Source organism: Pantherophis guttatus, chromosome 2, assembly GCF_059756535.1.
Source record: "Pantherophis guttatus breed Tessera chromosome 2, ASM5975653v1, whole genome shotgun sequence".
Taxonomy (NCBI): domain Eukaryota; kingdom Metazoa; phylum Chordata; class Lepidosauria; order Squamata; family Colubridae; genus Pantherophis; species Pantherophis guttatus.
In genome coordinates this window covers 292861835-292874609 of record NC_142064.1, presented here as the reverse complement: position 1 = coordinate 292874609, position 12775 = coordinate 292861835, and the positions used below count along the sequence as shown (strand labels likewise).

General features: G+C 38.3%; 1 protein-coding gene across 1 annotated transcript in view; it reads left to right on the top strand.

The window, feature by feature from the left end:
* Positions 1-6580, top strand: part of LOC117659899 (uncharacterized) — a 47169-nt gene extending 40589 nt beyond the window's left edge. The window contains 3 exon segments of the mRNA XM_087885416.1: positions 2525-2654; positions 4567-5239; positions 5241-6580. Coding sequence (XP_087741542.1) covers positions 2525-2654; positions 4567-5239; positions 5241-6279 — 1842 coding nt within the window. The 3' untranslated portion in view covers positions 6280-6580.
* Positions 6581-12775: the final 6195 nt, after the last annotated feature.

Below are 12775 nucleotides of genomic sequence, written 5' to 3'. Positions count from 1 at the left end.
ATAACTTTTTCAGCCCTCTGAGTAGTCCATATGCATAAAAGGATACAGCAATAGAGAGGGATGAAGGAAGGGAAGGGAAATTAGAGTAGGAGGGAGGGTAAGAGAGGGAGGAAGAGAGGAGGAGAAGGAGAAAGGAAGAGGAAGTAGGGAGGAGAAGAAGAGGGGGAGGAAGAGAAAGTAAGAAGGAAAGAAAAGAGACAGGTGGTAGGTTTGAGGAGAAAGATTGCTGTACAATAAAAAAGATGAAAGGGAAGAAAGCCAACCCCAAGCAAATATAAAGATATTAAATTATTGAATTGTTAAACTTTAAAGAATAAAAGAGAACAAATATGAATAAATAACAATAATTAGAAACACACATACACACATACAATGTATTTTCTTTGAACAGAGTATTTGGCCGGTTCACAAATTTAAACAGTGTTTAGTCATTTCAATTAAATTTACAATTTCTATATTTCCTTTTTGCCATATTTATTCCTCATCTATTTTTGTAAAAAACCAATATTACCCTTCATCCTCATCTCTAATCTTAATCAAATTCAATTTTTCCCTTCTATTCTATATTATACCCCTTCCCATTGTCATCTATTTTTATATCCATCCTCACATTGGTTAATTATGTAATATTAGTTGTTTAATATAAATTCGACATTTTAATATAAATCAATTAGTTATATAACTACCTTTTTTGTATATTAATCAATATGAACATGAATATTCCAATTATTTCCATGCAATCCAATTTCTTACAAATCAATTAATTATATTTACCAATAATAATAAACCAAATAATTTCCCCCATATATTCCTCCAAACCACAACTTAACCATTTCTGCTTTCAACACAATATACAATTAATAGTATCTCAATTATTACAATTCCCTAGTTAAATAGAGCTTTTTTTCTTTTGTGTTTTAAAATCCTGAACTCTCCTCTTTTTCCCTAAATTTCCCATTGTTTCCACCTACCTTTTTTGGTGAGGAAAAAGAAAAGAATTCTGCCTGCCTAATTTTCCAACCTTGCAGCAAGAGCAAAGCAGTTTCAGTTTCGTTTCTTTGCAAGGAAGCAGAAGAGCCCTGAGCAAAACAGCCGAGACAAATCAGCTGAGAGCCGGGAGGCCAATTAGCCTCTGCTGAAGCTCCGGGGGCCAATAAAATTACAAAAAAACCACCGAACCCTTTGCTAAATTGCTGGCTCCCCCGCCCCTCGCCCACCACTATTCATTGGCAATAAATAGTGGTGCGGAGGGGCGGGGCAAGCCAGCAATTTAGCAAAGGGTTCGGCTGCACCACTGGCTCTAGGGCGGCCCTTTGAAGCCCCGCGGCAAGAATTTGAAGTTATTTTTCCCTCTAGCCATCGGAGGCAGCTGTGTAGGCCCCTCTTGATCTTGAGGCCCTAGGCTGAAGCCTAGTTAGCCTATAGGAAAATCCGGCCCTGGTTGCGCCCCTTTCTGGATCGGGACTCCCTACACACAGTCACTCATGCCCTGGTCACTTCCCGTCTGGACTATTGCAAGGCTCTCTACATGGGGCTCCCCTTGAGGAGCACCCGGAGGCTCCAACTGGCGCAGAGTGCGGCCACGCAGGTGGTTATGGGAGCAACATGGCGCTCCCGTGTGACACCTCTCCTGCGTGAGCTGCACTGGCTCCCGGTGGTCTTCCGGGTGCGCTTCAAGGTTTTGGTCACCACCTTTAGAGCGCTCCATGGCTTAGGACCTGGTTATCTACGGGACCGCCTACTACCACAAAGAGCCTCCCACCAGCCGGTACGCTCTCATAGAGAGGGGTTCCTCCAGGTGCCATCAGCCAAACAATGTCGACTGGCAGCCCCCAGGGGGAGGGCCTTCTCTGTGGGGGCACCCACTATCTGGAACGAGCTCCCCCCGGAGATACGGAGGATCCCGGATCTGCGCCCTTTCCGTCATGCTCTTAAGACCCTCCTATTCCAGCAGGCCAGCCTGGCCTAATTTTCTCCCCTTTCTTTTAAATTTAAATTTGTTTTAAATTATTGGGATTTTTAATTGTCTCGGGCTTAATTATTTAATTCTGTTTTAATTTATGTTTTTTAACTTTTATATTTATGTATTTTATTCTGTGCCTGTTCACCGCCCTGAGTCCTTCGGGAGTAGGGCGGTATATAAATTTAATTAAAAAAAAAAGACTGAGGGGAAACGATTTATTACGAAACATGGAATAGATGGTATAGCTGGCTGGAGAAAGAATCTAAAATCAATGTATAAATGTTTAAACGTAAGAGAAGATATTATAGAGGAACGAAATATTTAATGTGTAATAGATATGTATATATTGTAGTGAATATATGAATTAGTAAGTAATACATAAAATGTATGTGTTTATAGTTGTTCAAAAGACAAAATAGATATTACCAAAGATGCCGGTATCAGAAAGCTGTAAAAATGTAACAAAGTTGTAAATACTGAATAAAAATTATTTTTTTAAAAAAAAAAAGATGAACAGATTTTGCGAATCCTCCTGTTCTGTTCTGTTTTTTCCGTGTTCAGGAGAGTCTCGTGTCCTTCGAGGAGGTGGCTGTGTCGTTCTCTGAGGAGGAATGGTCTCAGCTGGATCCTGACCAGAAAGCGCTGCATTCGGAAGTCATGCTTGAAAACCATAGGAACGTGGCCTCTCTGGGTAAGAGTTCTCTAGTCCCCAATCAGAGAGTTCAAGAATGCAAATTATAGTTAGCTTTTTTATTAAAAAACCACTAATCAGATATTGTCTCCTGGGAGGGAGAAGGAAAGGATCTTCTCGTGCTCCAAGGAAGGAAAGAGTCAATGTCTCTTTGCTTAGGTGCTTTCTGTGTCATTTCTTATCTGTATTTTTCCATTTCTATTTGAACTTACCTGTGGGGGCTGAGAAGAACGAGGTGTGCTTTTATGTGTCCTCTGGAGGTCATGTGAGAGGAGTGTGTTGTCATTTGTCCTCTGAAACCTCCCCAAATTGTGTGAGAACAGAACTTTCACACTTAGCCCATGGAAGAGCATTCTCCCAATCCAATTCAAGCATCCTAGGGTACAGGTTATAGGTTCACACTTACGCATGACAGCAAAGGCGCTGCAACTTTCCTACCTATTCCCCCACCCCACCCTGCTGGGACTCACACTTTCCCCACCCAAAAAGGGGGTGGAAATATCTGTGCATTTTATAGAGCGAATAGGGGGCTGGTTTTGGCCTCCCAAACCCTCCACACGTCCCCTTTTTGTCCTCCCTGGCGTCCAGAAGAACTCTGCAGACCAAAAACGGACCTGCTTTTGGCCTCCGGAGGCGTCTGCAGGCGCCATTTATGGTCTCCCCAGAGGCTTCCCTGGAGGCTTAAAACGGGACATGCAGAGGGTTTGGGAGGACAAAAACGAGCCCATTTTTGGCATGCAGACTGTTTCTGGACGCCGGAGAGGGCAAAAACGGGACGCTCACAGACTTTATTTTTCTTGTTTTGCTTCTCTAAACCTTTGCTTCAGTCTTATGGTCCAAAAAATACGGTACCTTGCGACGATGTGGCAAAGCTTTCTTTGTCTACTTTGGTGCATTTGCAGAAAAAAGGCCTAAAATATTGAGAGATACACAAGATCAGTAGTGGGAAATCTAACACTATTGATCTCACGTGATCTCGCACTACAGTGCTTTAGGCCTATGTTCTCTGCTAACCAGGGCCTGCACGAGGTCCAGGGCAAAATGCTTTGCAAAGAGAGGGAAGGCCTCTTCGTTTTCAAAGACTTTTGCACTGGATCTCATGAAGTCCTCCGTTTATAAAAGAATGCAGGCCTAAAGTACTGGGTCTGAGATCACAAAAGATTAATAGCCTGAGGCCTTGCACTCCTGGTCTCGTGTGATCTTGCACTAAAGTACTTTAGGCCTTCCGTTCTCTGCGAACAGATGCCTGTACCAGATCCGGCCAAAGAGCCCTTCCAAGCTGATGGGACATTGGGGCAGCGAAATAGCCATTCTTGAAACCTCCCAACCTTTCCAATCTCAGCACGAAGAGCGTTTAGAAGCCAATGGGAGGCTTCAGCAAAGGATTTCGCTCCAAAGTCTCATCGCTGGGATCAAGGAATGGGCCGAGCGGGGGTCCCGCTCACCAGACAGACACTGTGGAGCAGCTGCCCCAAGGTACACTGTGGAAGAAAGAGTTTGTTTCAAAATTGTTTCATTTCTCACAGGTCTCTGGTGAAATTAACCCACTCCAATAATTCTAAAGTTTTCTCCTAATTCCTCCTTGGATGTTTCTCCTGATTATTCCTTAACTCAAAACTGATTCTGAGTGAGATTTGCTTATATATAGATAATTATAAAGAAAGAGATGTTTTCTAGATATTTCCAAAGCTTTTTGGACTCATGAATCCTCGGAAAGGGGCGGCATATAAATTGAAACAAATAAAATAAATAAAATAAATGAATATAGAAATCATACTGTCCATATCACACCCCTGTAGGCATGCAAACATACAACCTAATGGAATTTTTGAGAAATTCAGAAGGAAATTCAGTTGACTTTCTACATTTTGATCTTTTTCTCTAACCTTGTTATCATTTTCTTTTCACGCAGGGGAGAAACCATTTAAATGCATGGAATATGGAAAGACCTTTGCATATAATAGTGGCCTTGGAAGACACAAAAAGCTCCACACAGGAAAGAAACCATATAAATGCATGGAGTGTGGAAAGAGCTTTGCTGACAAAAGTAATCTTATTTCCCATAACAGGATCCATACAGGGGAGAAACCATATAAATGCATAGAGTGTGGAAAGACCTTTGTTCATAATAATAATCTTATTTCCCATAAAAGGATCCACTCGGGAGCAAATCCAATAATATGCATGGAGTGTGGAAAGGCCTTTGTTCATAACAGTAATCTTATTTCCCATAAAAGAATCCACACAGGGGAGAAGCCGTATAAATGCATGGAGTGTGGAAAGACCTTTGCATATAATAGTGGCCTTAGAAGACACAAAAAGCTTCACACAGGAAAGAAACCATATAAATGCATGGAGTGTGGAAAGAGCTTTGCTGACAAAAGTTATTTTATTTCCCATAAGAGGATCCACACAGGGGAGAAACCATATAAATGCATGGAGTGTGGAAAGACCTTTGCTGAAAAACGTCGTCTTATTTCCCATAAAAGAATCCACACAGGGGAGAAACCATATAAATGCATGGAGTGTGGAAAGAGCTTTGCTGAAAAACGTGATCTTATTTCCCATAAGAGGATCCACACGGGAGAAGCCGTATAAATGCATGGAGTGTGGAAAGACCTTTGCATATAATAGTGGCCTTAGAAGACACAAAAAGCTTCACACAGGAAAGAAACCATATAAATGCATGGAGTGTGGAAAGAGCTTTGCTGACAAAAGTTATTTTATTTCCCATAAGAGGAGCCACACAGGGGAGAAACCATATAAATGCATGGAGTGTGGAAAGAGCTTTGCTGAAAAACGTCGTCTTATTTCCCATAAAAGAATCCACACAGGGGAGAAACCATATAAATGCATAGAGTGTGGAAAGACGTTTGCTCAGAGCAGTAGCCTTCAAAACCACAAAAAGCTCCACTCAGGAGAGAAACCATTTAAATGCATGGAATGTGGAAAGACCTTTGCTAAAAGAGATCATCTTATTTTCCATAAAATAATCCACACAGGAAAGAAACCATTTAAATGCATGGAATGTGGAAAGACCTTTGCTAGAAGAGATCATCTTATTTCCCATAAAAGAATCCACACAGGGGAGAAGCCATATAAATGCATGGAATGTGGAAAGACTTTTGCTCGTAGCAGTACACTTACGATCCATAAGAGGATCCACACAGGGGAGAAACCATATAAATGCATGGAGTGTGGAAAGACCTTTGCTATTGGTAGTGACCTTAGAAGACACAAAAAGATCCACTCAGGAGAGAAACCATATAAATGCACGGAATGTGGAAAGACCTTTGCTCATAGATGTAGTCTTATTCTCCATAAAAGAAGCCATACAGGAGAGAAGCCATATAAATGCATGGAGTGTGGAAAGACCTTTACTAAAAAGTGGAATCTTATTTCCCATAAGAGGATCCACACAGGGGAGAAGCCGTATAAATGCATGGAGTGTGGAAAGACCTTTGCATATAATAGTGGCCTTAGAAGACACAAAAAGCTTCACACAGGAAAGAAACCATATTAATGCATGGAATGTGGAAAGACTTTTGCTCAAAAAGGTAGTCTTACTTATCATAAAAGGATCCACGCTCGGGAGAAACTATATTGCAACAGCAATTCCACTTAGACTTATATACCACTCCACAATGCTTTACCATAGTCTCTGAGCAGGTTACAAAGTCAGCATATGTTCCCCAGCAATCTGGTTCCTCATTTTAACGAACTTCAGAAAGATGAAATTTAAGGGAGAACTTTTATAAAATGTTTTATAGATGGCATCTAGATCCAAAAAAGTTATCTCGTATGTATCCGAATGTACAACCAAAATGTTGGAGATGTAATTGTGAGGATGCTACTTATTTTCACATTTGGTGGACATGTAAAAAGGTTAAAGCGTTTTGGATTAAAATCTGGTGGATTTTACAAAATATTCTTAAAAAGAGGTTGAAATTTACACCACAGCTGTTTCTTTTGGGTATAGTTACGGATTGTACAGTTATAGAGACCAAATTGATTTTGAATTTAATAACTGCAGCAAGACTGTTGGTGGCACAATATTGGAAGAAGCAAGATTTACCTACAATCCAAGAGTGGACAATGAAAGTTACAAATCTAGCGGAAATGGCAAAAATCTCAGCGTACTTGAAGGATCATTCAAATGAAAGATATTTACGAGACTGGAGAAGATGGATAGATTATATTCAAAATAAATACCGGAATAAGAAATTGCAGATAGGTTATGAATGATTATATAGATATTTAGTGTGTCTTTAAGTAATAAAGCTAGGCGGGTAATTAGGGAATTGAAGGAACAAGAGATGTGGAATGTCATAATTGTTTAGACTAGGATTGATTATGATTGTTGAAGTTTATACCCTGTAATTTGTTCTGGGAAGGGGAGGGGTGGAGGGGGGAGGTTGAGGTAGGGAAGGGGGGGGGGAAATATGTAAACTTTTTGTAAAACTTTTCAATAAAAAAAAAAAAGAAAGATGAAAGACTGAATCAACCATGAGCCGATCAGGATCGAACTCCTGGCTGTGGGCAATTAGCCTGTTGTACTGCATTCTAACCACTGACCCACCATGTCTCTATTGATTTGTATGTGTATGCATATTGTGCCTTTCTGATCCAAATGAGACAAGGTTGAATCCAACAAAATGAAAGTTAATGTGAAGAAAAGTAAGATTTTACATCTGGGCAGGAAAAACAGATTACATGAAACCTGGCTCAAAAACAGTAATTGTGAGGGGGACCTTGGGAGTCTGAATGGATTAAACGTGTATGTGGCAGCAGGCAAAAAAAGCTAATATAATCCTTGATTGTACAAACAGAGGCATAGAATCACAATCACATGAAGTATTAGTACTGTTTTTTAAAGACTTAGTAAGACTACACCTGGAATACTGCATCCACTTTTGGTCATCACATTACAAAAAAGATGTTTAAGCTTTGGAGAAAGTGCAAAGAAGAGCAGCTAAGTTGATTAAAGGCCTGAAGACTAAATCATATGAAGAACGGTCGCAGGATTTGGGTGTGGCTAGTCTACAGAAAAGAAGGATTAGGAGTGATAGGATAGCAGTATTCCAGTACTTGAGAGGCTGCCACAAAGAGAAGGAAAGTCAATTTATTTTCCAGAGCACGAGAGGGCAGGACAAGAAACAATGCCTGTGAACTAATCAAGAAGAGAAGTAACCTCGAATTAAGGAGAATCTTCCTTACAGTGAAGACAATTAACCAGTGGAACAGCTTTCCTTCAGACATTGTGGTTGCTTCATCTCTGGACATTTTAAAGAAGAGACTGGATAGTCACTTGTCTGAAATAGATCCTGTAGGAATATCAATAGATCCTGAAATGGTATAGGATCTCCTGCTTGAGCTGAAAGTGCGGATAGGGGCGCCAACCACCAAAGACTCGTACTGGGCTTTGGACTTTAGGCACCAGGGCTCTGTCATTTCGTGGATGGACAGAAGGAGAAAGTTGTGTCTCGGGGAGGGGGGTCTTTAAAAAGAAAAAAAATTCTTCCTAATGAACCCTAATGAATGGCGGACAAAGGACTTGAAAGGTTTGAAGAAGAGAAACTTTCTCCTGATAATTAGAGACGGCGGGGAGGTGATTCACAGATATGAGACAGTGTAACTAAATACCAGAATTATCTGGTATTTTTAATTAATATCTGCCTTTACTTTATATATTTAAAGTTAGATTTTATTGATTGATATAACATAGGAAATAAGTGCCATATCTTTTTAGATAGTTAATTATAGACCTTCAGTATTGATATTGTTTAATAATTAGAATGAATACATTGCATATTAATTATACTGATCAGTACTATCTTTATCTGCCTTTTCTATATTGTTTAATTGAAATTGTTTTGATTATAATTATATATATATTGTTATATAGATATTGCCTAGACATAATAATCTTATAGTAAATTTATGATAAGCCGGTTGATGATCTTAGACTATATACAAAATCACTGATAATTATTTAGAACAAAAAGTACGTTTTATTAAATTTATTAAATTTCACTACTTGATACATAAATAATATAGTAAATAGAAATAAGAGGAGAGTAATTAATTGTTGAACCTTTGTATTTCTCCCTGCTCTTCAATTGACTTACCTAACCCTTATATAACGATATTTTTTAAGTGAAACTCTTAGAAGCATCTAAATCAGCGACTTTACAACAGAGAAGTAAGAAAACAGATTAAATATTTTATATAGTTATTCCCTCCCTCAATTATACGTATTTTATTTATTTATTTATTTATTATTTTATTATTTAAATTTGTATACTGCCCTTCTCCCGAAGGACTCAGGGCGGTGCACAGCCAAAATTAAAATACATACAATACACGTATTTACACGTATTAAATAAATTTAATACTACTACAGATACAAAAATACATTGATTTCACAAGGGAAACAGTGTATGAGAATTTGGGATATTGTAAAACAAAAAATCAAGATGGCAACAACAACCTCACTAACAACAACCAAGACAGGCAAAAAATTAATATCAAATCAGACAGCCACCATATCCTCACCAGCGCAACAAAAAACAATTGACACAATGATATCTTCAGATAAAGAAAAAACCTCCACTACATTTAATATACAAAACATCCAGTCGGTCTTAGCTGTGATCCAGGAGGGGATGAATAAGACGCAAGAATCAATAACGAATAACCATGAGGAAACGAGAATGAACCATGAAAAATTGAAATTAGACGTAGGAGAAATAAATGACAACATTAAAAAAATGGACGACAAGATTGGGCCAAATTATTTAATTGTATTTTAATGGTTTTTAACATTTGTATTGTATGTATTTTATTTTGGCTGTTCACCGCCCTGAGTCCTTCGGGAGTAGGGCAGTATACAAATTCAATAAATAATAATAATAATTGAAAAAATCCGACAAAATATTGTAAAAAACGAACAACAGATTCAGAATATAGAAGTAAAAATGGACCAAACAGAGAAAAAGATTGACAATATGGAACAAAATCAAATAGCATTAAATAGAGAATTGGAGGATTCGATTACCTATTTAGAAATGGAGAAGGCATCTTTCTTCCTACGGTTCCAAAACATCGCAGAAACCAGAGAGGAAGACTTGAGAGATCTGATGACCGGAATATTAGCAGAAGCCACCCAGAAGGGGAAAGATGAGATAAGTAGGGAAATTGATGTAATATACAGAGTCCACACGAACTACGCCCGCAGGAACAAATTACCCAAGGAGATCCATATTAGATTCGCCCGTAAAACAGTGAAGGAAGAGATTTACAAATTAATGAGAGAAGAAGCAATCAGTTACAAGGGAAAGGAAATAAGAACCCTAAAACAGATCCGAGACGAATAAGAGAACAAAGAAAGAATTACAGCTTCCTAACAACACAGTTGAACAAACATAAAATAATGTTTTGCTGGCTGGTGCCAGAAGGAATCTTAGTATCCTGGGAAGATAAGAAACATAAAATTGACACTCTAGAGAAAGCGCAAGATTTTTTTGATCGTTATTTTATACTGCAAGAAGAGCAGGAAACCAGATAATATCCAGAAAACAAAAACCAAGAACATTCTACAGAGAAAGCGGAAAGAGAACAAGAAGAAAAGAGATGGGCTGAAGGAGAAGATGGAGCAAGAAGGAGCCAGGGGGAAAACACAAATGATAACAAGGAACACAAAAAGACTTAGGATAACAAACAGATAAGTAAGAAAAATGGGACAAGAAATAAAGTTGATTTCAATCAACATAAATGGACTAGATTTACCAACTAAAAGAACACACACATTTAAAAAATTACAAAAATTAAATATGGATATCATAAATCTACAAGAAGTGCATATTAAAAGGCAACACCAACAGTTATTAGAAAATAGAAGATTAGGAACACTATTCACTTCATTAATAGAACAAAAAAAAGAGGTATCGCAGTATATATCAAAAATCATATACAAACAAAACAAATCTATACAGATGGAGAAGGCAGGATATTGATGATTGATATTAAGATGGAAACCAAAAACATATTACTAATATCAATTTACGCACCAAATGGAAACCAAAAAGAATATTTTAAAAAAATACATAATATAATTAAAGAATTGGATTATGAACATATATACATTGTAGGAGACTACAACGCGATTGTAGATATAGAAAATGATTACCAAAGTACCAAAAAGAATAAATTCAGGAAAAAGACACCTTTAAAGATATGGCTCAAGAACTACAACTGCAAGACGAATGGAGAGAACTGAACAAAACCAAGAAACAATACACATTATACTCGAACCCGCACAAATCCTGGTCTAGGATTGACATGGCCCGGATGACAACAGAATTAAGGAAGGACATAAAAGAAATTGAAATCGAACTGAATGTATGGACAGATCATAACCCAATAACAGTAGTTTGGAAAGGCCAACAAAAACAAAAAAGATGGATGATGGACAGAGAGATTATTAAGGATAAGGAATACATAGAAATGATTAAGAAAGAGATGGATATATTTTTTTCAAATAAATAAGAGAGATCAAACATCATTGCAAATTTTATGGGACACTACCAAAGCCTACATAAGAGGATTAACAATTTCCTATAAAGCGAAGAAAAACAGAGACAAATAGCAAAGGAAAGACAATCTACTGACAGAACTTGGAAAATATGAAGAAGAATTACAGAAAGAGCCACACAGGAAAATGATTAAAGAAAAAATAAACCTTACCAAACATAAAAAACCTTAATAACAAAACAGAAATAGCGAGGAAAATCAAAATGGCTAAACAAAATCAATTTGAATATGCAAACAAAACAGGACGTTGGCTGGCCTATAAATTAAAAAAAGAAAAGGAAAAAGGAACTGTCACAAGTAAATGCCTTATTCTTCATTATGTAAATAGTATATGATCAGGGTATCAGGGGTTAACTTATTCTTCACTACTTAATGTATTCATATTTCACCACTCCCATATCTAGCTCCACGCATTGTATATATAAGGAGCTGTATGCATTCCTCCTGTGCTTCTATCTGCGATTATTCAGTGAATATAGAATGCCTTCTGTAAATAAACAGTGTTTTATTTGAACTTATAATTCTAAACTTATTTATTGAGTCTGATCCTGAAAATATCGTAACAATCTGGTAGCAGAGGATGGTTAAATTGACTCAATAAAATCTTAAACATGTCTGAGAGAGAAAAATCCAGAAACAAAAGAGATAGGCCCAACACCAGGGCATACAGCAAAGAAATGGAAGCAGATCAAGAAATAATTGATGAGTCCACGAATGCAATATCGAGGGAATCTGAAGAATGCACTACAGAAGACGAAGAAATAGTAGATGAAACTGATGACCAAGAAGAAAACGAAATAGAAAAGAACGAACTCAGGTCAGAGATACTAAAACTCTTAAAGAGCCAAAAGAACGATGAAAACCTCATCGCGAATCTCCAAGACATATTAAAAAACAACGGAGCAGCGAGAGAGAAGCACATCGTTCCGGATAAATTTAAAGATTCAAAAACGGTGAGCGATCTGCCAGCAGACAAAAATACAGCAAAGAAGAAAACTAACAGTCCCGCGCAAAATTTTGAATGGCAGCCATCTTGGTTTCAACAGACCCCTAAGATGAGCGAAGCAGAGCCAATCAGAAAGCGGGATTCAAAATATCTGGCGCGAAAAGCCTTACTCGATGCAAGAAATGAAAAAGAAAATTTACACCTCAGAAGAATCAGACACAGAGATCGAAGAAGCTTCAATAGATATGCAAGTAAAGTCAGCAATGAAAACGCTCTTTGCAGCATTTGGACCAAAATTGAAAATCACTAAAGAATCAACGAAAAGACAAGCAAGCAAGCGAACGCCTCAAAATCTACCCGCTTCTATCCAAACGACGAGAGCACCGACGCCTGAACCTAGAGAGCCCTGCAAATACCACCCCACGCCTCAGACGATCCCAAGGACCAGCGTCCCCAACGAAAGAAAGCGAGCGCCCGCTATCACCAGGACTCCCAAGATCAAGCCGGAGACCGATTCCTCGGAAGAAGAACAATGCGAGGGAGCTGCAGCAGCGAGAACCTCTCACGACGGCTTCAGGAACAA